The sequence below is a fragment of the Dendroctonus ponderosae genome, unplaced genomic scaffold, assembly GCF_020466585.1.
Source record: "Dendroctonus ponderosae isolate FM_Combo_2020 unplaced genomic scaffold, Dpon_F_20191213v2 Dpon_F_20191213_1, whole genome shotgun sequence".
Taxonomy (NCBI): domain Eukaryota; kingdom Metazoa; phylum Arthropoda; class Insecta; order Coleoptera; family Curculionidae; genus Dendroctonus; species Dendroctonus ponderosae.
In genome coordinates, this window is record NW_026017110.1 from 7,807,384 (window position 1) to 7,830,165 (window position 22,782).

Here is a 22,782-nt window from a genome sequence, read left to right on the forward strand (position 1 = left end):
CTTTTCCAGTGGCATGGGTACGGCCACGTCTGTAGATAATTTTAAACAGAAAAGTGTTACGTCACTGATTTTTCAAGCACTAAACATCTTGATTCAAATTCCTGTTCAATGTGGAAGAGAAAAGGTCTCTTGACCTTTTTTTCTACAACGTCCCGTTTTCGGGTAAACAAATTAAAACCGATTTATTGCACAACGTAATCGGGTTTTTATTAAAAAGTTTGCTCTGCACTAGTTTTTGTCACTGATTGACAAAATTCATAATTTTTATCATTTCGAGTGTCTAGGTAACTTTAGTTGTCACCTTGTTATTGCGTTTTACGTAACGTTGAGTAAGTTCACATTAGTTGAAAACTTTATTTGTTGAAATGGCCGAGTTTTCAAATCATGAATACGCAGATATCCTTTACATATATGGACTTTGCGACAGAAATAGCACTAAAGCCCCCCGCGAATATCAGCGTGAATGTCCAAACAGGCGCCTTCCAAATATCTGTGCTTTTGCAAACACCTATCGAAGGGCCTTGAGTCAGAAAAAGTACAAGGCAGACAAATTCACGTAGAATCTTCAGCAAGTTACGGTACTAATGACGAAGAAGCCATTCTTAGGGGATTGAAGAAGATCCTACGACGACSAGCGTACGCGTCGCGACTATGCGTCTTATGGTATCAMAGTGGAAAGTTCGGAYATTGAACAAAGAGAAAATACATCCCCATCATYATACGCTGGTTCAAGACCTGCATGAAGAAGATTCTTCCTGCATGAAGAAGATTCTTCCTGCATGAAGGTGAATGGACTTCTGCCGATTCATGTTAAAAGCCGATATGGAGGAGATAACTTTTCTCAGTAGAATTTTGTGGCCCGATGAATCAAATTTTAATCGAGAAGGGATTCCCAACTACCATAATGCTCATTACTGGGCCTAGGAAAATCCCCGTTTAATGTCGAACCGTAATTACCAAAGACGGTTCAGTGCTGATGTTTGGTATGGTGTAACAAATGATGAAATCATCGGTTCACATTTCCTGCCAGACACCTTAAATAGGCAAAGATACGACGTCATTCTTATGAACCACCTGCCACCACTAATGGAACATGTGCCGCTAAATATTCGTCAGAACCCGATCTTCGAGCATGACGGATGTCCAGTACATTATCCATAGATAAAGACAAGACATTATCGACAAACTGTATCAACGTACTCTCTGTACGTTGATCTGCGTTTTCCAAATCGATGGATGGGGAGAGGAGACCCCATATCGTGGCCTGCAAGAAACCCAGATCTAACTCCGCTAGCCTTTAACGTATGGGTCAGGATGCAARAGTTGGATTATGCCGGAGAAATACATACAAGAGAGGAACTAATAYAGCGCATTACARATGCCGCTATTATACTTCGACCCCCGGGTAACCCGGATAGAAWAAAAAGGAACTTCGTTTTGAKCAAGACCTTAAGGAGTTACTGTTTAGAATTAATAAATAACACAATTMTTTTMCTTACCGTGGCAAGCTTGGTACTTATTCAATACTATCAATYAGTTAAATTTTAATTCACARATAAAAGTAATCTAATATGTAAAACCAAATAAAAAAATTCCAAGACTGATGTCAACTGCGGCTAGTAATAAWTTTTTCTAAAACAATTCATTTTATAAGTGCACTATTTTTGCTGTTAAGTTATGCAATAAATAAATTTAATTGTTTTACTCAAAAACTGTGCGTTGTAGAAAAAAAATCAATAGACCTTTTCTCTTCTAAATTGAACAAGAACTTGGAAAATAAGATTTAATTGTAGAAAAATCAGTGGCGTAACATTGGTTTATTTAAAATTATCTAGAGACGCCCACGCCACTGGCGAAACTAGAAACAATTTTTTTAGCAAAAAACATGTACTGTTGTTAAGTTCCTCAGCCTGTAAAATGTCATTCAAATATTCCAAGCCGTTTCCGCAATATTAATAAATATATATTTCTTAATTAAAACACCCTGTAGATCGGGTGTTTTCGGAATATGGTTTATTAAGGTAATATATCTAAAATTACTTGCACTATCACTTCCAGCAAGGAATGCATCTACTTACTCTATGTATTGAGCATTTTAAACCAGCAAAACAACATTCTGTATGCGCAATTAATTGCTCAAATCAGTGACAAAAACGAAACAGCGAAAGCGAAACAGAAAAAGATCGAAACCTGCAAAACGAATAACGATGGTTTGCAAATGAATAAAAAATAAAGGAAAACTAGCAAAAAGCAACATAAACCGTGAATAGTTATAACGAAAATTAAATGAAAAGCATTGGTGTGGAAAATTAAAAAAATAATTTACTTAAAAAGCAAAAAGTGCAAAAATTAATGAAAACCAGCTTAGAAAGCAACAGACTTGCAAACGCGGACGTATTGGGATAATGTAGAGTTTAATTAGCCAATTTCTTCTAAATCATTCAAAAATATATATTCAACCTGAGCCTAATAAGATTGGTGAATTTTCGAAGAAATATGTACATAGTTTCAGCATAAAATTAAAAGGAAAATTACCAAAGTTGTACGAGACTGAGCGAACAGATAATTTTAAATCAGAAAATTCAGACTGATGAAGGTGAGGAATTTCCTAATTCTGGAAAGTATGTGTTTAAAACGGCAAATTTGATCAAAAATGCCACAATTTTTGAAAAAGTATTCAAAAATTAATGAATAATAATATTTTTTAGTAAAGTTAGTTAAGGGTTAAGTGTTAAGTCAACATTGATTGTTCAGACCCCATCGAGTACAATAATGAACATGAAGAGTTTAAACTTTCAGACGCTTGGAAAACTCTTTAAATATTAAAATTGCACATTTTCCTATTTCTTATTATTATATTGCTCAACAAATCAGGCAGTAATGAGATTTTTGGCTGTTAGACTAATTGATGAGTTGATGGTCGCAGGCGGCGAGTTTTCCAACACCCACCAGTCTGAAGAATTTCATTCAAAATTCGGTTCTATTGAAGGAGGCTTTGCTTACTACGATCAAATAAGCTTGCGCACATGCTAAGCTCCAACATCAAGTGAATTTGGGATCGGAAACGCGAGCTAAAAGAGCAAAAAAAATTGCAAACTTCACGTGCAAATCTGCAAACAGTCGCTGCTTGCAATGGCGATTATGTGTGCATTTTGCAGGCCTGCACTCCAAGTTATGCTAATTTAAACATGTTAGTGTGCAGGAGTGCAGTCCAATATAACCGTGTTCGTCGACATGTCCCTGCCCATTATTAATGCATTATGAGCACGGCTCACGATGGTGCATTATGGCTTTGCTCTGTGCGAATCCAATTCAATTAAGCCGTAAGCGACCGCACACAAAAAAGCCGCCACTTTTAAGCCTCAAAAGCTATTTTCAGATGAAAAATGTAAAGCCACTATTAACCCAACAAACCGATAACAGGGCCTTTCGAGCGCAAGTTTTAATTACAGCCCCCATGGGGGCGCATCCCGCCAAATATTGATGGCTTTAGTTGGTTCAGTTTCGAACAAATTAAGTCCTGCACGGTGGGGCTGGCAAAGTCATTTAAAAGAGTCGATGTAATGCCGCATTCTAAACACGTAAATAGTTGGACATTTGCCAGGTTATTTTCCCCATTAAATAACCAGGGGATCAGCGCTCGTACCTTCAGTGTTAATTTTTCATTGAACTCGCTTTCAGTTGAACGAAAACTGACAAAAAAATACGGAATTCTGCTGATCAGGGCGAAGCTTAGTTGGCGGGAGCCAAACAAATTGTGCATGCATTTAACAGCCGTAACAAGCTTCAAAACTCTTCCGCTCAGCATTCTAGGCAAAAAGTTCTTCGTTTGTTGCCTCAGATTCGTATTTCATCCTGTTTCCATCGGTGGTCGTTTACAAGCTTGCCTTGTTCTTCTCACACATTCATCGAGTACATAAATCCCGTTTTCCACACCTTCACATTGAATTGAAAATTGAATGCATCCCCCGAGTGTTTTGGAGTTTGTCATTGCCAAGAATCCTGCGGCCTCAATAGCAGAAGTGTTCAATGTTCATAAAGGGGTAAAAGGGCAACAGTTGAGGTTTAGTGGAAATTTGGTGGTATTTTGGGGGGGAGTTGCAGCTGGCAGGCGGATTTCCCGGGCATGCAAATAATACATTTGCCGAAATCAAACATAGAAAACGGTTCGCTGTCGGGCCATTCCACATGTATGAAACAACAGCCGCAGTTAATGTGGCCAATTATTATTGCAAATTTCGACCCCGATTGTTCGGAAGATTTGCCCTTTATAAGCAAATATCAATAAAATATATCAAATCTGAGTGTTTACGGTTACTTGAATAATTCTACAATAAAATACATACATTAATCACACGCGCATCTCTTGAGATTGGGTTTGGAGGCGCATTTGTTCAGAGATTGACAAATTTGTCGAATGTTATTTTCCCACGCGAAGCTCGATTGGGTCGTCAAGTTTTTATAGCTTGTTTAGTCTAGTAATCGACGCTGTTTCAGATGCAAAAAATCGATCGTCTGACGGTGTTTTGACGAAACCTCAAAGAAAGTATGGACGCACCACCGGAGACAACCCCCAGATGCATCGATCTGTCTTAATTCCAAAATAATTATATTTTTTTCATTTGCCTCTTTATTCTTTAACTTTAACTTTTAAAATGTCAATTAAGTGCTATGCTACTTTAGAAAAAATCAAGCTTCCAACTTTGAATTTTTTATTACGGTTCCGTGTTCTTTTACGTTTTGGATTTGCATAATTCTTTTTTGGTTGGTTTACTTCATTTTTGATTCCTATTCAAACATTTTGATCCTTTTCTTGCCCGACATTGCATGGGGCGTTTTAGCGTCCCATGCATCCTTWGATGCATGGGACSCTAASRATGCATCCTTWATGCATCCTTAGAACGTATTTTCACTTCATGTTTTTGAATTTTTCACTTGAATTTTTTGCAGTATACGTTTTCAAATATTTTCATCTGCCTGTATTTTTTATTTAACTTGTATATTGTCCAGTTGTAAATTGTTCTGCTACTTTAGTCAACAGGAAGCATCCAACTTCCCACAGTCCTATTCAATTACTTTTTAACAATTCTTTAAGTTTCCCAACGCTTTTGCGCTTTATCCAGAATAATTATCATCGATTTTTCAAATTCATCCAAATCTTTCTTTAGAAAACTCACTAATATTTTACAATTTTTATTAAACTGTTCTGAAAGTCTTTCCTGCTTGAGTCCAAATCGTCTCAAACTAAGGACAATTTAAGACACCTCATTTACAAAATATGCTTTTATGGGAGCGTCTGGGGTGATTTGTGGATTTGGAAAGCTCTCACCTTCATCTGTCTGAATATTCTCAAATTTCTTCGTTCTAGTAAGTGAGTTGTGAGTGAATTTTTGAATTTTGAGCTCTCTGCACTGCAGAAAAACTATTAAAAAATGTTCTTATTTTTCGTGCACTTTGAATAATTTGAATCGAAAGTAGAAGATTGCTGGACGCCTTTCCATGCATGCACAGAATGTGTTTCCAGGACCATTTTCAATTGGCCTTTACGACCTCGCAAAGCACCGGTAATAAAGCTGGTGCAAAAGGGGGCACACGATGTCTTTAGTTTTATGATGGCAGCATAAAACTAAAATTGTTCAGACATTACGTCCATAGACTGAGCAAAACAACTGGAAATACTAATAAAATAAAATTCCCTGCCTGTCTCCCGGCTTTAAAAGCGGCTGGATGGCCTGAAAGCATCTCTGTCAAGTTTGCCAGGCCCGAGCAAGCGCAAATTCATTTTGCACCAGATCCAGATTTCCTTGTTGAACAGCCCACTCTCATGTATTCTGTTTTCAGCAAACAGGGCCCATTATTGCGAAAATAATATTTTCATTACTTTTCCACAATGACAGCGAATCGACTCTTGTATTATTCAATGAGTCGTCGGCGAACGAGTGGAAAATCGCAGACAAGGAAATTCAGGAGTTTCCAGAGCGCAATTTTCTTTGTTGCTGTAAAAAGCATTTTTCTCCTGGCTTTGACTGGGACGAAATTCAACGGAACTAATTATGAAAATTGCCCTCGGCAAACAAACCTGGATAATCTAAAAACTGTGTCGTTTGCCGGTTGATTCCCTCGGTTGATAAACAACTGGATGGACCTTTAGCAGGCGGGGCAGATTAGTAGTTTTCCAATATCGGAATAGTTGTGAATCTTGCAAGCGGACCCTCATCATCCATTGCGTCCCTCATCAGGAAATAAGGAACTTTGTCGGGAAAAGTGTGCGGCAGTTCTTGATGTGAAATTGTTGGGAATTTTCGCTACGGTTTAACATCCAGACTGACTGGAAACTACGCCTTTCATGAGGACAGCAGTGAGCGACAGCCATTCCTATTTCCAGAACTAGTGAATAAAATTACGCAATTTTCCCGCTAAGTTCCGGAAAACCAGATTATAATTAACTACCAACTATTATGATAACCTCACTTCGCAACATCAGTTTCCATTGTCTGCAACAGTGTCTGGACTGCAAGAGGCAGCGTGATGTTAAAGGAAACTTTTCCGATGAATGAATGTTCTCAGACTATAATTTTTCAGTGAACCTGTCAACGGATGGGAAGAGTTGCATGATCAGGGATCAGAAGATCTGCCAGAAAATGTTTTTGGTGCTGAGCAAGCTATTGCTTAAGAAAAACAGCTTTTGGTTTTAGCAACTTTTTTCCATCTCAACTGAAGTTATAAATTGATAAACCTTCACTCGAGAGTTATGGGGATTTGTTGAAAATTTGTGTACCTATTAGTCTGTCTATTGGCCTCACAGTTTTCCAGACTTGGCCTCATTGGATTTCGCATTTCTCTTATTATTCGCAATTTAGTCCGAATTGTTCATGAAGTTTGCCCCTTATTGTGTATAGAAGTGCAGCGCTTGGATTTCCTGTTTTTTTGCATTCGTGTCTTCTTTTCAAAATTGTTCTTATGTCGCAATCTATTGCAGGAAAAGCTTCTAATTTGTCAATTCTGTCGACAACCAAACTGAAACAGCTCGATAAATTACGGGGAAATGCGGTCGGAAAACCTGTCGAAAACTGACCTTTTTTTTTCATCACTTGGGAGGTTTGTCCAAATAATCCCGGCTTCGAAATGAGCGTTGACAAACATTGACCAGTTTTATCGGTTGCCTAATTCTTGTTGTAAAGCCCACTAATTGGAAACCGGTTTTATGGCCCAATGGCTGAAAGTGAACCATAAAACCCCAATACTGAAGAGATTATGGCCGGTTATTATGGGAGGGTGCGATTTATGAGTGGCAGCGAAAGTAATAAGGGCTTGTCGTTTTTAGAGGCTCATAAGTAATCGGTGTAAAAGCAGAGTGGCTTTAACAGATTGAGAAATCTGCTGTGGATTGAGCTAAATTGATCTGATGCTAATAGCGGATGATGAAGTGGAAATTAACCAGCCAGAATTCGTCAAGTTGGAAATTATTCAATTTTTTCATGTTCATTTGGTCTTATTCTCATATATTTCTGATCTTGCATCTATTTTAGATACATCATTTTTAGCTTCGAATCGCTTGCTCATGTATTTCTTCATTCTCTACTTACTTTTCCATCAAACAACTCAAAAACCCAGAAACTTTCCATCATAATCTGGGTACCAGACTCCATTCCAGAAAGAGTTTTGACCTGCAAGCTGCAAGTGAATGAATCTCATGCGGCAACTTTTAATGGCCGAATTGATCTGTTTTGCGAGATGGGAAAATATAGGACGCCAGCCGTACTGGCGCCCCAAAGGACGCCTCAACGGCGTCGGTTTTCTGACGGCGATGTTGCGAAGGGTTGGGAAAGGATGCTGAGTTTTACTGTCCTAGTTTTCAGTTTCGAACTTCTGACTTGCTGATTGTGGCTGGTTTCATCAATTTTCAGCCGTTATTAGGTCAGAGGATTCGGAAGTCGGATCAATTGATCGGAAATTATCAAACTTTTCAGGATTCGAAAGAGGTTTTCATTAAGACAATCCGCCTGCTTTTGGACGTTCTGGGAATAGTCGGGTTTGGAGTATTTGGCGCAACTAAATAGTTTCCAGTATGTCGTTCATTAATTTGCGAATAAGGCATCAGTGCTTTTTGCCTCAGACCTGAACATGTCCAGAGAAACAAACAAAACATTTCCTTCTTCAAACTAAATCCGCAAAAACTCTAGTAGCTAGTAGAAACGCAATTAATAACAGGGCCAATTTTCCTCTTCTTTGCCGGCTCAAATCCCAGATTCCTTAGACTGAGTGTGTAACTTTACCTGCGAGTTTCCTCAACAAACTCAAAGCCTTAGTTCTGATTGAGTTTAGCAACCCGTCTGGCAAGTTCTACTCGCACCCCAAACCGAATTCTAGAATATCCTGTTAATACGCTGGACAGCGTCCTCAGCACCAATTCACATATCGGTTATTGATTCAAAGTCTTTAAAGTTCTGCAACATTTGAGGAAATGGAGGTACCGGAATATTCCATTAACTATAGGAATCGGCCCGCGTTAAAACTGCACGCTTGATATTAGAGAGCCCAGTTCCAACAAACTGTGATATTGGTTTGCAGGCTGAATCGATATGTCTGCAAATCTCGATAGCCCATAGTGTTCCCAAAGGGGGTATTTAGTAAACTTCTATCTTGCTGCGTGAACGGATCCGCGGTTTTCCTTAGGTATAGAGGGAAACTTGGGCTTATCTGCCGTCTTGTTAGTGCGCTTCATCTGCCTGGAATGCACCAGAATCATACTGCAACTATTTTGGATTTGGCTTAAATGGAAGTTTCTGTTGCTCCTGCCAGACTCATTATGTAATTTGGCCCATATTTCTTAAAATAACTGAGTAATTTGGTTGAAATAATTCCTTGTTCAACAGGCAAAGAAAAAATTTTGTACAGGCGAAAAGAAGACGATCTTTCCAAATGACGAAGAAGCCTGAAAAAATTGATAATCCAAGCCAACATATTTGTTGATAATTTCGTTGCAAGAATATTCAGAAAGATGAAAGCGAGGAATTTTACAAATGTGCTGAAAATTGAGGAAAATGTATAGAACTTGACAAAGTGATTGAAACATTCAGACCGATGAAAGAAATGAGTTTTCTAATGTAATGCGCTGCCACAAATACAATTTTAAGACCGGATTTTTTCTTTTCGGAATAAGCAAAGCTCGCCATGATTAGGACTTAAACCGAGCTCAACGTTTACATGCTTAATCTTACAGCTTCTTAAATAAAGCAAAGTTTATTTAGTCAAAGTTTTGCCTAATTTTCAAGCAAATCCTGGCGACAAACTTGCGAATAGTTGTTGAATTTTACGACATTCGAAAGAATTTCTCCTCAATTTAGCTGATTTTATTTACATTCAACTGAGCAAACATATAATTTTAAAGCGAATAATTCAGACAGATGAAGGTGGCGACTTTTTTAGTTCGGAAAATAATTAACTTAAAACCGCAACTTTGTAAAAAACGGCTTTCAAATATTCAAAGTATGCAGCACAATTTTTCCTATGAAAAATAAGAAAGTTTGTAGTGCAAAAAATTGAAAATTTAGACGAATGAAAATGCAAAAATAGGTATAAAGCTTTAGAATTCCTTAAGCTTTTTTCAAATTTAATCAGACAATTAAACGAAGAATACAATTTTGAACCATTGGGCTGATGCCGATGGCAAGTTTTCTGACAGAGATTTTCTAGAGATCAAAATGAAATTCTTTTGGCTCACTGGTTTGAGTGATTTTCCGTAAAGTTTTCCTTGGTGGAAGCGACTTTATCAAAAAAGGCTTAACAGGTACCAAACAAAAAACTTTTTGTAAGTACATTCGGACAGATGAGGGCAACGAATTTTGTAATTCAGCATATTTTTAAAGCTAAAAAACTTTCATTTCTAAAGCTACCTGTTCCTAAAAAATCATATTTTTCTTCAATTTTAAGGTCTAGTTTCAAGTCAATTTAATTCATAAATAATTTCTAGCCAACCCAATCAGACTGATATTGAACCAGAATTTTTCAATAGCGGATTTATAATTTTTAGACGATGCATCAGCAATATTGAGTTTAGTTTTGTTGTTAACGAGACCTTCTAAAGTCCAGTTGGTGTCTAAATACGCAAAAGACTGGCCGAAGCAAATCAAAAGCTTTTAAAGCTGTTTAATCTCCAAAATTTACCTGAATGAAATTAGCAAATCTGGATATAGCGCCACTCACGCAAAAAATAAATTTGCAAGTCAATGATTGTGCAAATTAATCTGATGCTGATCATGCCAAACTGCATCGTCCACTTTAAAGAAAACTTCAACGAAGTTGGAAAAGTCAAATCAAATATTAAACAGCCGCAGGTGGCAGTTTGCCCATCGACATTGACTTGAGATTAACTGAAAAATTTCAACTATTTTGGGGCAAAACAAAACCCCTTTTGCAAATTGATGTGAGTGGTGATTTGATAGTGCATTCATACATACAGGAGACGCTAGAACCGTTCAAACGGTTTACGAACAGTTCATGCTGCAACAATCACTTTGACAGTGCCAATTTCTACCAATTTTAACCCAAACTCTCCCTCAGAATGGAAGAAACGCACATTGAAAGCGCCGAGTTGAACCCTCCAGAGTCCCTCACTGCAACTTCCCTCCAAAGCCTAAACAAAGTTTTCAGGTGAGCCTCATTGATCCTTTCAACCATTCCTGCCATGTCCTCTGCTAGGCAAGGCGACAAAGTTTACCAAGTCCCGGACGAAAATATTACCATGATCAAAGACACTGCGTGTCCAGCCAGCTCCTCTATATCCGAGCATCAGGAGAATCTGGATGAGGTGACCTCCGGAGAGTCATTGTTTAAGGTAAGCCTTATGTGAGGTTGCATTGGAAGCCTGCCATTTCCGCCTTTGACAATAGACTTTTGCCTTTGACAATGCAATCAGCCAAGAGGAGACGGAGAAATGCTTGAGCTTCTGGCGTAGCGTGGTGGAGAAGAACCTGGAGCCCATTAAGTGTTCGCTGATCGAAAATGTAGCCAACTATCAAAAGCAGCTGGAGGAAAAGCGAAACCTTCCAGCCAAGAAAAGCAAACGCGCCTCAAAGGAGATTGTGGGTGAAGGCACATCGAAGACAAAACCGAAACCAAACGTTTGGTATGAAATGCTGCTGGAGCTACAGAGGAAGAGATACAAAGAAACTAAAGTAGGAAAAGGGAATTTGAGCGATTTCTCTATTTAATCAGTTTTTAGCTTCTTCTGGAGAAGCGCTGCAGATTCTGCGGCTACGCCTCTTCTCCGGAGTATCAGCCCGAAGATCCTGCCCTGGACAACCAGAAGATGATTGCAGAAATGTCCACTTGGGAGCCCAAAAGCCATAAAAGACAAAGTGAGTGCGCACAATCCTTCATTGCAGATATTTTGAAAAAGCCTCAGGTCCCCTAGTAAAGAACATCGCTGTGCCCAAGAGTGTTGAAAATTACTCCACTTCTAAGGCTGTAGCGGGCAACAGTGAAGATAAACCTGAAGAAATCCTTCAAGAAAATAAACCAAATTATCAACTCGTAAAAAGCGCTCTCTTGACTCCAACTGGGTTTAAATAAGTATTTTTCAGCCAGAGTTGCTGAAGCAGATTAAGGAAAGTTCCGACAAAATCCAGTACGTTGACGCGATTGAGCGCAAGAAGATTGAAGGGAGTTATGGGAAATGGCGTAAAAATTTCAACAAATTGTGCAACTGCAACCGAAGTGATTGCGACTGCAGCTCTAATCCTCCCATCAGTTCCACTCCTGGTAATTCTTAACTATTTTGAAGCCCCAAAGGTTTGAAACTGTTTCCTCAAGGTTCCTCAGTTTCCAGCGCAGCTTCCTGGAAGCCAGAGCCTGAGCGGGAGTCTTCTGAGTCTCCTATCCAACAGGATCAATCCTCCATCGATCCACAGCCCATCCACATTACAACCGGTAGGTCAATAAGCACTCTGCCTGATGAAAATATTACTGGGAATCTTCCAGAAAATGTGCAATTGCTAGAAGCCCCCGATCTAGAGCCTCCTGCTTCTGCAACCCAGTTGGAGAACGATCGCGAGCAACCAGGCAAGCTGACTGAGCTCTATAAAGGTGCGGAGGACGCAAAAAATCGCCGGTTTGGACGTAAATAATGAACATTTTCCAGACTCTGATCTGCAGCGCATATCGTACGCCTCCTGCAAGGTAAACGCGCAGAAATCCCCGCAGGACCAGGAGCTGACTGCTACTGCGAGTGAAGTTCCTGGAACGCAAAACACCCCAGTATCCGGATTCACAGATGATGAACTTGAGGAAATTCAGCTGGCAATTTCTCCACAGATCGCGCCCAGAAAAAGCATCCTCAAATCGAGGGAAGAAGCAGAGGAAATGAATAAAACCCGTTTGAAGAAATCGCTGTCTGTAGTTATTGCGTGCTGCTGCAGCTACCCGAATTGCGACTGCACTGAGGCTCTTAAGGTGAGCGATTTAATCAATTTGAGTGTACAGAGTGGTCACTCTTTCATATACACTTTTTTTTCTGATGGTCCATGTCCATGTAAAAACAACAGTTATCGCAAAAGCCTTGCGGTTTTGGCAAAAACATTTATATTTACACGCCAAGTTCAGCTAGAAGATAACAATTCTGAGCAGAGATAAAGTGACCCAATATCTTCAGGGCATCGAGTGTTTCGGGGTTTTTCGGTTCATTTGATAAAGATTCCGTATATCAACTGCGGTTGTTGTCTGCAATTGGGTTAGTTAATGGTTCCAATTGGGGTCGCCTTGCGTGCCTTTCTTGGTAAGTCCTTCTGTGGAATTTTTAGTTTGCAATGCTTAAATTTTTCGAAAAATGGGGGCTATTAAAACTCCTAAAAGTCCAGGATTTCTGATTAAAGGAAGAATTGTGCTGCAGCCGCATTGTCTTTCTGGAAAACTGCCTTTGGTTTTGTTGGGTTTCAAAAAATCTGTAGAGTCAATGGGAAAACTTCCATAGAAACATTGGAAAAATTCTGTTAGAAGCAGCGGCTTGAGCGCTTTGGGTTGAGTAAACATCGTCAAGATGTTTACTCGGATGTTATTAAAACTGTTGCTTATATTAATGAAGACGGAAAAACTGTAGGAAACCTAAAAACAAATTGCGAAATTGAGTTGGAAATAACCACTGAAGCAAAGAAAAATGTTTAAAAAGGAACCAGTGTAGCTTTTATGCCATACTCAACTCTGAAAGAGTGACCACTTTATATTTTGAGCGCTCGTATAAACTAACTCATCTTGCCCCAGGAAAAAAATTTCCATGAGATCAGTGCTGATTACCAAGACAATTCTTTGGAAGTGATCCAGAAAAAGACCAGCGTAATCGAATCAGAGCCCATTGAGGTAGGAAAAATAAAAAAAAAATAAGTCGATTCCCACTTTCATCCTGTTTAGAATGGAAGTCCTAAAGATCATCCAGTCTTCACCAGCCGGCCGTCACTGATCACCAAAAGTGTAGATTCTTTCGATCTGAACAGGCAGAGATTGAGCACCGTTTGTGAAGGAAAAAGAAAATCTGGGGGCTCAAAAATTGACGCGAAGGATCCAGCGAAAAGTCGCATTGTGTCGACAATAGAATCATAATCGACTTGCTTCACTACTGAATTTTTCTTTAAATTGGTGCAGATGATCGAGCTCTATGCGCTCCTTTGGACACCCGCGCAACACGCCGCTTCCCCCTTGCCGAGCTAAAGCAAAGGCAATCTTTAAATAAGAATTTCGCTGCATTTAGTTCAGATCTCAGTTATTTTGAGAAATGTTGGCGCGGAGAAGCCAAATGATCATTTCTGAAACTAGTTAATCCTCAAGTCAAGTTAACAGTATTTCGAAGCCTTAAACAGTTACGCACGCCATGTGAGCCAATGAATCCTTAATTCGTCGGAAAAATTCTGCTGCCTGTAATAATAAATTTCCCCAAAGTTCCAGGCCTTAATCCGCTAATTTAAACTAGGAGTCTGTCCTTCGCAGTTCCATTTCCATCAGAGTTTCACCTGAACAACTTTCAGTATTATGTAAGTAGAAGTTTGGAGATTTGGGGATTAGGCAAAGGGCGGCAAACTTCTGATAACTTACTTTCGCCAGTTGGCCAATTGGATTTGTTTTGTTTCACTAACTTTACACATAATGTTTGGGAGAGCTCGACAAATCAAAGCCAAAACTAGTCAGAAATAAATTTTTTCCATTATTTATTGTGGCGGTAGGGCATTTCACACTAGATTTACCGAGAGCCGATGGTTGGTTGCATAAAATATCCAATTTCGGTCCGATCGGGCGCCAATAAACCATAAAATATATACAGTGGACGGCCGATTAGCAAGGCCCAGTCAGCAAAATGCGAATATTCGCCCTGATTTCAAACCATTTACTTTTGCTGATTTCCATTACAATTGTTTGCTATGCAAAAGGCTAGCACAATCAGCAGCAATTGATCTACCAGAAAACTTCGGATAAAATTTGACTCCTAATCAAAAGTACGACTGTAGCTGATTGTCAGCTGCAGATACCGACATCTCAATAGCTACTAGTCTATTAGTGGGGCAGCTTTTCCTATGAAATTTTCCGATACAAAAAGCGTCAGGGTGAAAGAATCGAGGCGCAACTGTGATGTGAATTTGAGTTGGAAGCGCCAGTCGCTGTGTAGCGCTCTCGCCGTATTCAGTTGCTCAGCTACGCGCTATCGTTAATTGGTATTCGGCGCGCGTAAAGTTTCCTTCTGGACCGAGATAAGTTTCCCGAAGACTTTGCTAGTGGTGTTCGCTATGGGAATTTGAGGTGACTTGGAGGTTTTCCAGCGCGGTTTAGGTAAGAGGGGCTGATTGGGCTGATAAGAGTGCACTTGCTCTCAAAAAGATTGCCGTTTGTTTCGAGAAATTAGTGGGAAGATTGGTTTCATTTTGTTAATCGAATGAGTCAATAATATCCCGAAAATTACGTGAAAGTATTCGCTCATTCAGGTTTTTCAAGATTTTGTTGCTTATGTTGGCTGGTTTCCAAATCTTCGACGCTTAATTTCGGGGACTTTTTCTATTTTTTTGAAAACTGCATTTTATACACTTTAAAACTTTTTAGATTTTCTGGTTGTTTCTTCTTCAGTTTTCCTATCTGGAAGTGTTTCCATGCTGGAGGCGCAATTGCTTTAGGGTTTAGCAGCAAGCTGCCCCTCAAGTCTTCAAAAAGGAATTTAAATAGAGTCTCTATTTGCTCTATTCAGGTGACAGCAACTCCATAAATCCATAGCTCTTTGAAGCATTAAAGCAAATTTTGTAATTTAACAGCAGCTGTACAACAGCAAGTCGAATTAACAATAAATTCTCAAAAATCAACAAAGAAAATTCCTAAGACTATTTAGAGTGAAAGATTCATTGTCTCGACAATTATTGCCAGTTTGTAAAAGGATCTCAGCTTTCAATGAGAAACTAGCCGAGACCATTATTAAGTTATTAAAGTTCTCGAAAACAAGAAAGGATGGCTTTTTTTCAACACGTTTCAAAGCAGTAGCTGCTTTAAGAAACATTTGAGGAAATTTCAAAGTCCGCGAAATTCGCAAGTAATCAAATATGAATTTCTCAAAACCTGCTTAAGATAGAAAATGCTTTCTGAATCTATGTATATCCAGCAAGTTTTTAAGACTTTCTTGTTCTCTAACACGCACTTTTCGGCATTTTCTCATTCCTGATAAGTCACTAAATTTCTTCAAATTTCTGCAAATCAAATTTCAATACGACAGCACTTTAAAGGGAATTTTCAACGAATTTGGATCCATTTTTGAAAAAACAGTCAAAATGGCTCATTCGCTGCTCAATAGAGAACTATTGCATATAAAACCTCTATTAGGCGTTGAATTCTGAGGCACTAGTTTCTCAAAAACATTGCTAATAGAGAACCGTTAGAGAAGCTTATAGTTGTTCAAAACTCTTGCAACATTTGAGAAACTTTGCTGCCTAAAAAGATTAATTGCCTCTATGGGCTCTGTAAAACTTTCAGTTTTTTTTCTCTAAATAAAAATTCTTCTGAGCTGAGACCTTCTGAGAACACGTTCTGAGTCTTTCATTTCTCAAATCCAGTCGAAATAGGAAACCATGTTTTTTGTATATGGACAATAATTTCGCCCTTTCAAATCCTGTTAGATTCAAAGCGATAGTGTTAGATCAAGGCGATGTTTGAAAATTAATTTCTCAAAAACTAATATTAATAGCAAATAGAGTTTTATTCGGTTTAATAGAACATACTTGTCTCTATATTACCTATAAAAATCAAGACGATAGATGCTTAACGCAATTTTTGACAAAATTTCCGACTTGCCCAATAAAATAATCAAAATTGCGCTTCTCAAATCTTACTTTAAGACAGAGATGGTTTTTACGACTCGCATATTTTTAGAAATTGAATTTTTGCATTTTCATTCGTTAATTTCTGAAAAAGCAGTTTATATAAATATTTCATTTTCCGCTGTTTGACTACGAACAAACTTTCATAGAATTCCTAAAAATTGCAACGCAACGACAGCAATTTCAGGCATTTTTTTATTTCTCTATTTTTGCCTCATAATTTTTAAGGTTTATTTGATTCTGAGAAGTTCAATTCTCAAAAACTTCTGAAACAGAGCCATGCTTTATTCAGGTTGAAAACGACATTTGATTTAATCGTTTTTTTGAGATACTTTCTTTGAGGTATTTTTGAGAAATTTTCTACACTTCAACTGGGCTTGTTCTTGCGTAAATCTTGAAAAATTTGTTTCTTAAAAACCAGAACAGAAAGCTAAAGGGATTTTGCTTGGTTTAATGGTGAATACTTGCCTCTAGATCTGCAGGCTTGAAAACAAATAGTTTTAGCAAATTAGCACCAAATTTCGTTAAAAATTGAGAAGAATTTTGAGGAGCTTGAAACTTAAAAATTCAATATTTGTATTTCAAAAAAGCTTCAAAAAGACAAACTCAATTTCTGTTTGCTCAAAGCTGGATTTAAGCAATTTTAAACAGTAGTTCTGTATGCTTTTGTAGTTTTAGCGGCAGGCCTCGACAACGTGTGGTTTCTTAGTGACAAATAAATGCTGATTGACGAGTTTCTCATTAAAAAAAGAAATATTTCTCGTTAGTTTCCTATACAACAAACTTTCCTATTCAACTACAACAAAATCCTTTTTTGCAATGAAATTTTGCATTAAAAGCTGCGTTTTTAGTGTATATGTTAGAAAATCCGCATTATTTTAACTTGATGGGCTTGGTGAAACAGTAAGAGAGAAATTTTCCAGGAAAATGTCCAGATTGAAATGTAGATAAGCCGGCAAACTGAAAAATAGTTGGACATTTATTGTCGGCTCTTATCCGGGTAAACACAATCTCTTATTTGGAAGGAGAGAATCCCTTGAGCGCCTTTGACATTCCAGGAGTTTATTCCGGGTCTCTCCAGTGACACTTTTTCTTCGGCAAATAAATTGTCCCGGATGTTATTTCAACTTGTTCCCAAATGATAATTGAATTTTTTTCTCCATCGACTTTGACCGACAGTTTATTCGATTACGACCAATCCATCGTTTTACCAATTAAGTGGAGGATTCACTTTTTTGGGGGTGGACGGTTTTCTTCTCCGTGCAGATATTTCGATTTAAATACCGAAAGCGCTCGAAATCGATTTATGAGGCAGGAATGCGCCTTACATAAGCCCCGAGAAGAGATCCAGATTAAGAGAATTAATTTACATTCCGGAAAGCTCGGGTAATAACAAAGCCACAGAAAACTATTTAAGATAATGGAGTCTTCAGGGCTGGAGCCTTTATTGCTTTTCGTTGTTGTTGTTCAACAACATCAGCATAGTTAGTTCGGCGTTTTTTTCTTCTCTTGTCTGTATTTGGGCGAATACAGCGGGCTGGATGCTGGCAAATGGTGGCAAAGCTCCAAATTGGATATGGCTTAAGGGTGGCTAAGCGGCGAGACGAAGCAAATGCGATTTAGTGCTAAATAAATAGAAGTTTCAACTTTATTTGCGTGTGAAAGTGCTCAAATTTACGGCCATCGCTCCTATAAATAAGTGAACCATCATAGGAAAGGAGATCAAAGAAGCCAAGCCTAGACGGATGGAGAATGTGGGAAATAGAACGTTTTTGCTTTAAGCCTAATATTTTCATAAGTACAGGAAAAAGTGGCTGCAATATAAAAGGAAACGACGGGAACAAATGACCATGCTAATGTTCAAAAGCGGTTGATTTTAGAACAAAAGACCAATTTATGCATGTAGGTCCGACCATTCCACATACTTTCTTGGCAAATGCTCAAATCGCTTCAAAAGATCGCAATTTTGAAACGGTTTCAAGTATCTGCTTCAATAGAAGAGATTTTCGAAATTAACAGAATTTTCTGTTGAAAACCTGTAGGTAAATGATCAAATTTCCTTCAACAGTCGCATTTTTCAAAAGTTTTTATTTCAAGCGATTTTCTCTGCAAACAAAAAGTTATATTTGTTTATTTTAAAGCCTGTACTTAAATGATCAAAGAGGTTCAAATAATAGAGTTTTTGAAAGTTTTGACTTTCTCATTTGATGCAAACGATTTTGTCTTCATCCGAAAAGTTTTCTGCTGAGAAGCTGCAAGAAAAAGGGCTTTCAAGGCTTCAAGCTTTTTGAAAAGCTTTTAATTATCTGCTTCAATCCACTCGATTTTCTTTGTATTACAGAAGTTTCCTTTTGAAAGATTGTTGGCAAATGATCAAATTTCCTAAAATTGTGGCATTTTTGGAACTTTAGAATCCTTTATTTCAGTGCAATTTTTAATTTAATGCAAATCGTTTTCTTTCCCTCCAAAAAGTCTTCTTCAGTGGAAGCGATTTTCGCTGGATTCAAAAATGTTATTTTGCAAACTCTGCCAAAAACAAATCTAATTTCTTCAAACGATCGCATTTTTTTAAACTTGTTAATTTCCTCCTTCAATCCACTCAATTTTTCTTTGTATCCAAAATGTTTTCTTTTGAAAAACGGTAGGCAAAAGGTCAAATTTTCTTAAGTAATCGGATTGTTGGAATTTATAGTTTCTTCATTTTGATACAAACTTCTTTGAAGAAACTACAGGAAAAAGATCAAATTTATTAAAATGTTCGCATTCTTAAAAAAATTTCAATTTTCTACTTCTAAAATAAAGACATTTTCTTTAGAAAAATTGTAGAAAAATCATCAAATTTCGTCAAATAATTCCATTGCTTGAATTTTTAGATTCTTTATTTTGATACAAACGGTTCTAATTTTATTCAGAAAGCTTTCTTTGAAAAAACGGCAGGAAAAAGATCAAATTTCTTCAAATGTTCGCATTCTTGACAAATTTTCGATTTTCTACTTCATAGAAGCAGTTTTTCTGAAACAAAGATATTTTCTTTAAGAAACTTGTACAAAAATGATCAAATTTCGTCAAATAATCGCATTTGTTTAATTTGTAGTTTCTTTATTTTCATACAAACGATTCTCTCTTTATTCAGAAAAAACAGCAGGGAAAAGATCAAATTTCTTCAAATGATCGCATTCTTGAAAAATTTTCAATTTTTTCATTCAATGGAAGCGATTTTTCTGAATTAACGATATTTTTGGAAGAAAAATTGTAGGAAAACAATCAAATTTTGTCAAGTAATCGAATTTTTAGAGTTTTTATGTTCTTTAGAGATAGGAAACGAAAATAAACAAAATTCTTCAAATAATTGCGTTTTTGAAGCACTGCTAATTGTCTACTTTTACGAAAGCGATTACTTTTGCATGCAAAAAGTTTCCTATCGAAAAACTGTAAGCAATTAATACGATTTCCTCAAAACATTTTTGGAACTTTTAACTTTTTTACCACTTTCTAAATATGATAAAATCAAATTTCTTCATATGGCCGAATTTTTAGACAGCTTTCATTTGTGTTCTTCAATACATTCGATTTTCTCTGTATCTGTTTAAGTTTATTTTTGAAGACTGCAGGTAAATGATCCGATTTCTTCAAATGAGAGCATTTTTGGAGCCTTGAAATTATCTGCTTCAATCCACTCGATTTTCTCCGCATCCGAGAAATGTTTCTTTAAAAAACTGTAGGCAAATGATCGAATTTTTGGAAAACATTCTACTCCCTACTTCAATGCAAACGATTTTTGCTTCATCCGAAAATTTTTCATGGGAGAAACTGCTGGAAAAAATGAAATTTCTTCAAATGATCGCATTTTGGGAAAGCTCTCGATTCCCTGCTGCAATCCACTAATTTTTTTCTGTATCGGAAAATATTCAGCTTTCAGAGCCAGCAATTTTTTACAGGAAAGTTTTCTTTGCAGTAACTGCATAAAAATGATAACGTTTCTTCAAATGGTCGCATTTGAGGAAAGCATTATGCTTCAATCCACTTGATGTTTGCTGTATGCCAGAAATTTCCTTTTATAAAACTATAGGAAAATGATCAATTTATATGTTTATATAGGTGCATTTTTGAAAAAGTCGCTACTTCGACACAAGCTATTTATTTGCATGCAAAAACTGTCGGCAAATAATCCAATTTCGACAAAAAAAGACGAAACGCTTTCGTTCTTTAAGTTGAAATATTTCGCATAAGGAAGATTGGCTCATGTTCGCATAGTCAGCCCTCAGGGTGCAAAAATCCATTTCAACATAACGCAAACTGAAAGCGCTTTTAAAGTTAAGTGGCCGACAAATTGTAAATTCGATATCGATAAGTGGAACTACCTGGATAAGCAGGAATTCGAGATAACCAGACTACTGTTGGCACGCTTTAAGACATCTCAACTTAAAGCGGTTAAACTAGGACAGGTTTGGCGTGAAAGCAAACAGCACTTTCATATTTGCAGTGATTAATTAAGCACTGAATTAAGTGAAAAGTGCACTCGAACATTTCAGCCGCTGCGGACGGAAACTTTACAATAAATATCGAATTTAATTCCCGTTGCAGGAAAACGTAAAACGTTATTCTTGCATTATCCCAGGCTGGTATTGCAGCAGGAAATCTCAAGTGCTGGATCACAGTTGGCTTTTATAGGGCGATTTTTCGAAGAAAAATCGCCTTAATACCTCAGGCAAATAGAAAAAATATGAAAGCGAAAAATACCAGAAACACGTTACATCCAGCCGCCCTTGATTCAACAATGCCAATTGGTGCGCAAAACAATCCATTTGGCTTATCATCGGCTCACACGCGTTGGAAAAAGCGCCTTTGTGTGAACAACAACTGAAACTTAATTTCACTTTATATTAAGATGGGAATCGGATCAGACTGGACTTAAGCCCGGCTCGCCTCAGCCCTAATCGCGATAGGGAAACAATTTTCCTACCCTGAAAATATGTTCGAGCAACAATGTTTTTTCTGGGGCGCCAGCCCAAGAAATTCAATCAGTTTGTTCGATAAACTATAGAAACCTTCGCGGGACATCAGCAGATTTATGGCAAACTAAAGCGACTAAATTTTTTACAAATAATTGGGTTTAGCAAAAGCCTGAATGATTTTTGCCTAAGAGGCAATTCGAGGATTTTCCAGGCGGTCCTGATTTTATATCCAGTGTTTCTTGATAAGTATAGTTCGAACATGCAAAATTGGGATTTGAAAATGTTTATTTTTGTGTTGAACGTTCACAAGTGATGAATGTGCAGTTCCAACACTTTCTATCTTTTTAGACGGGCCCGACGCCCGGTAAAGTGAGCCCCTATATTTACCATTAAAAATACTTATAAAACACGTTGTTTTATTGGTAAAATCAATCGGGTTTAGTTATTTAAATCGCTCTCGAACTTCCCCGTGTAACACACACAGGCGTTAAAGCGACTAACCAGCGTCATTTCTCTTATCTAAACGACTGAAACTCTGGAGCGGAGCCACAGAGGCAGATGCGAAAGCTACTTAATTTTATTTCAAATGTGGCTTTTTGCAGGATTGCCCGTAAGGTTTTTCCTGGTGAAATAACGGTTTAAAAGCCGATTTAAACTCCTGTCCAATTCCCGATTGATCATGCAGAGAATGTAATAGTTCATCGAATCTTTTGACAAAGAGGTTTTGCTATTCCTGTTGGGAGCCTGTCGATATACTTTCGATCTTAGTTGAGTAGCGGATTTAAAAATTGCTTTCAGGTTGAAGTTTTTCCTCTTTTTACCGTGCATGTAAAGGCTTGAAACATGTCAGGGTATCGGCGATCTTTTTCATTTCATTTCGTTTCAATGGCCCAATTTTCCATTCGGGCTAAGTTTCGCTCTAGCAGGAGACAATTGCAATTGATGGAAAATCTCCGCTAGGAGAACAATACGATAAATTAACTATATCCCCAGTCTCAGGATGGAGACGCGACATGAAGCCGAACCAGATTATTCAGCGGCTCCTCTTTTGTAACGGCATTAGCCATTGTCTGGGTACGGAAAGTGTGACAAGTCTAACACTTCATTTATCTTGTGAGTATCCGATCCTAAATTAGGTTAGGTGGGAGCAACGCCCTGTATATTAATATATCAAAGATTTTAAATTTTTCTTATTATTAATCTTTTGTAAACCAATGAGAACTGTTCAGTTTCAATGCGTTCAAAGTAGACCTGGGAAGTTTAGTTCACCTTGCTGATTTCCATCTTTCAATCTCGGTCAGCAAAAAGTTCAGTAGGCTAATTTTTATTATTGAGTGAAAATATCATAAATAAACGGTCAATTTAACTTTAGTTATTGGTTGAAGATGTTATTAATGAACTATTGCTCCGAATTTATTGTCGATATATTTGTTTACATGTTATTGGATATTTTCAATATAAACATGTGCGAGTGAGACGTTTTTGAGCAG

General features: G+C 37.7%; 2 protein-coding genes across 4 annotated transcripts in view; both read left to right on the forward strand.

The window, feature by feature from the left end:
- The first annotated feature begins 10,310 nt into the window (after positions 1-10,310).
- LOC109533515 lies at positions 10,311-13,606 on the forward strand. Of its 3 annotated transcripts, XM_048663876.1 has the most exons (12): positions 10,311-10,426; positions 10,564-10,653; positions 10,702-10,837; positions 10,893-11,177; positions 11,225-11,360; positions 11,408-11,535; positions 11,586-11,763; positions 11,815-11,931; positions 11,983-12,087; positions 12,143-12,453; positions 13,258-13,353; positions 13,405-13,606. In XM_048663876.1, the coding sequence occupies exons 2-12, from the start codon at positions 10,565-10,567 to the stop codon at positions 13,591-13,593; spliced, it is 1,770 nt and encodes a 589-aa protein (XP_048519833.1). In that variant the 5' UTR covers positions 10,311-10,426; position 10,564; the 3' UTR covers positions 13,594-13,606. The 3 variants fall into 3 exon arrangements, with proteins under 3 accessions (XP_048519833.1, XP_048519834.1, XP_048519830.1); XM_048663877.1 differs by having other exon boundaries at positions 10,311-10,653; positions 11,417-11,535; XM_048663873.1 differs by having other exon boundaries at positions 10,312-10,653.
- Positions 13,607-13,964: 358 nt separating this feature from the next.
- LOC109533518 (hemicentin-2) overlaps positions 13,965-22,782 on the forward strand; it is a 59,722-nt gene continuing 50,904 nt past the window's right edge. Inside the window, exon 1 of the mRNA XM_048663880.1 lies at positions 13,965-14,021. The gene's annotated coding sequence lies outside the window, so the exon portion shown is untranslated. The remainder of the gene's footprint in view (positions 14,022-22,782) is intronic.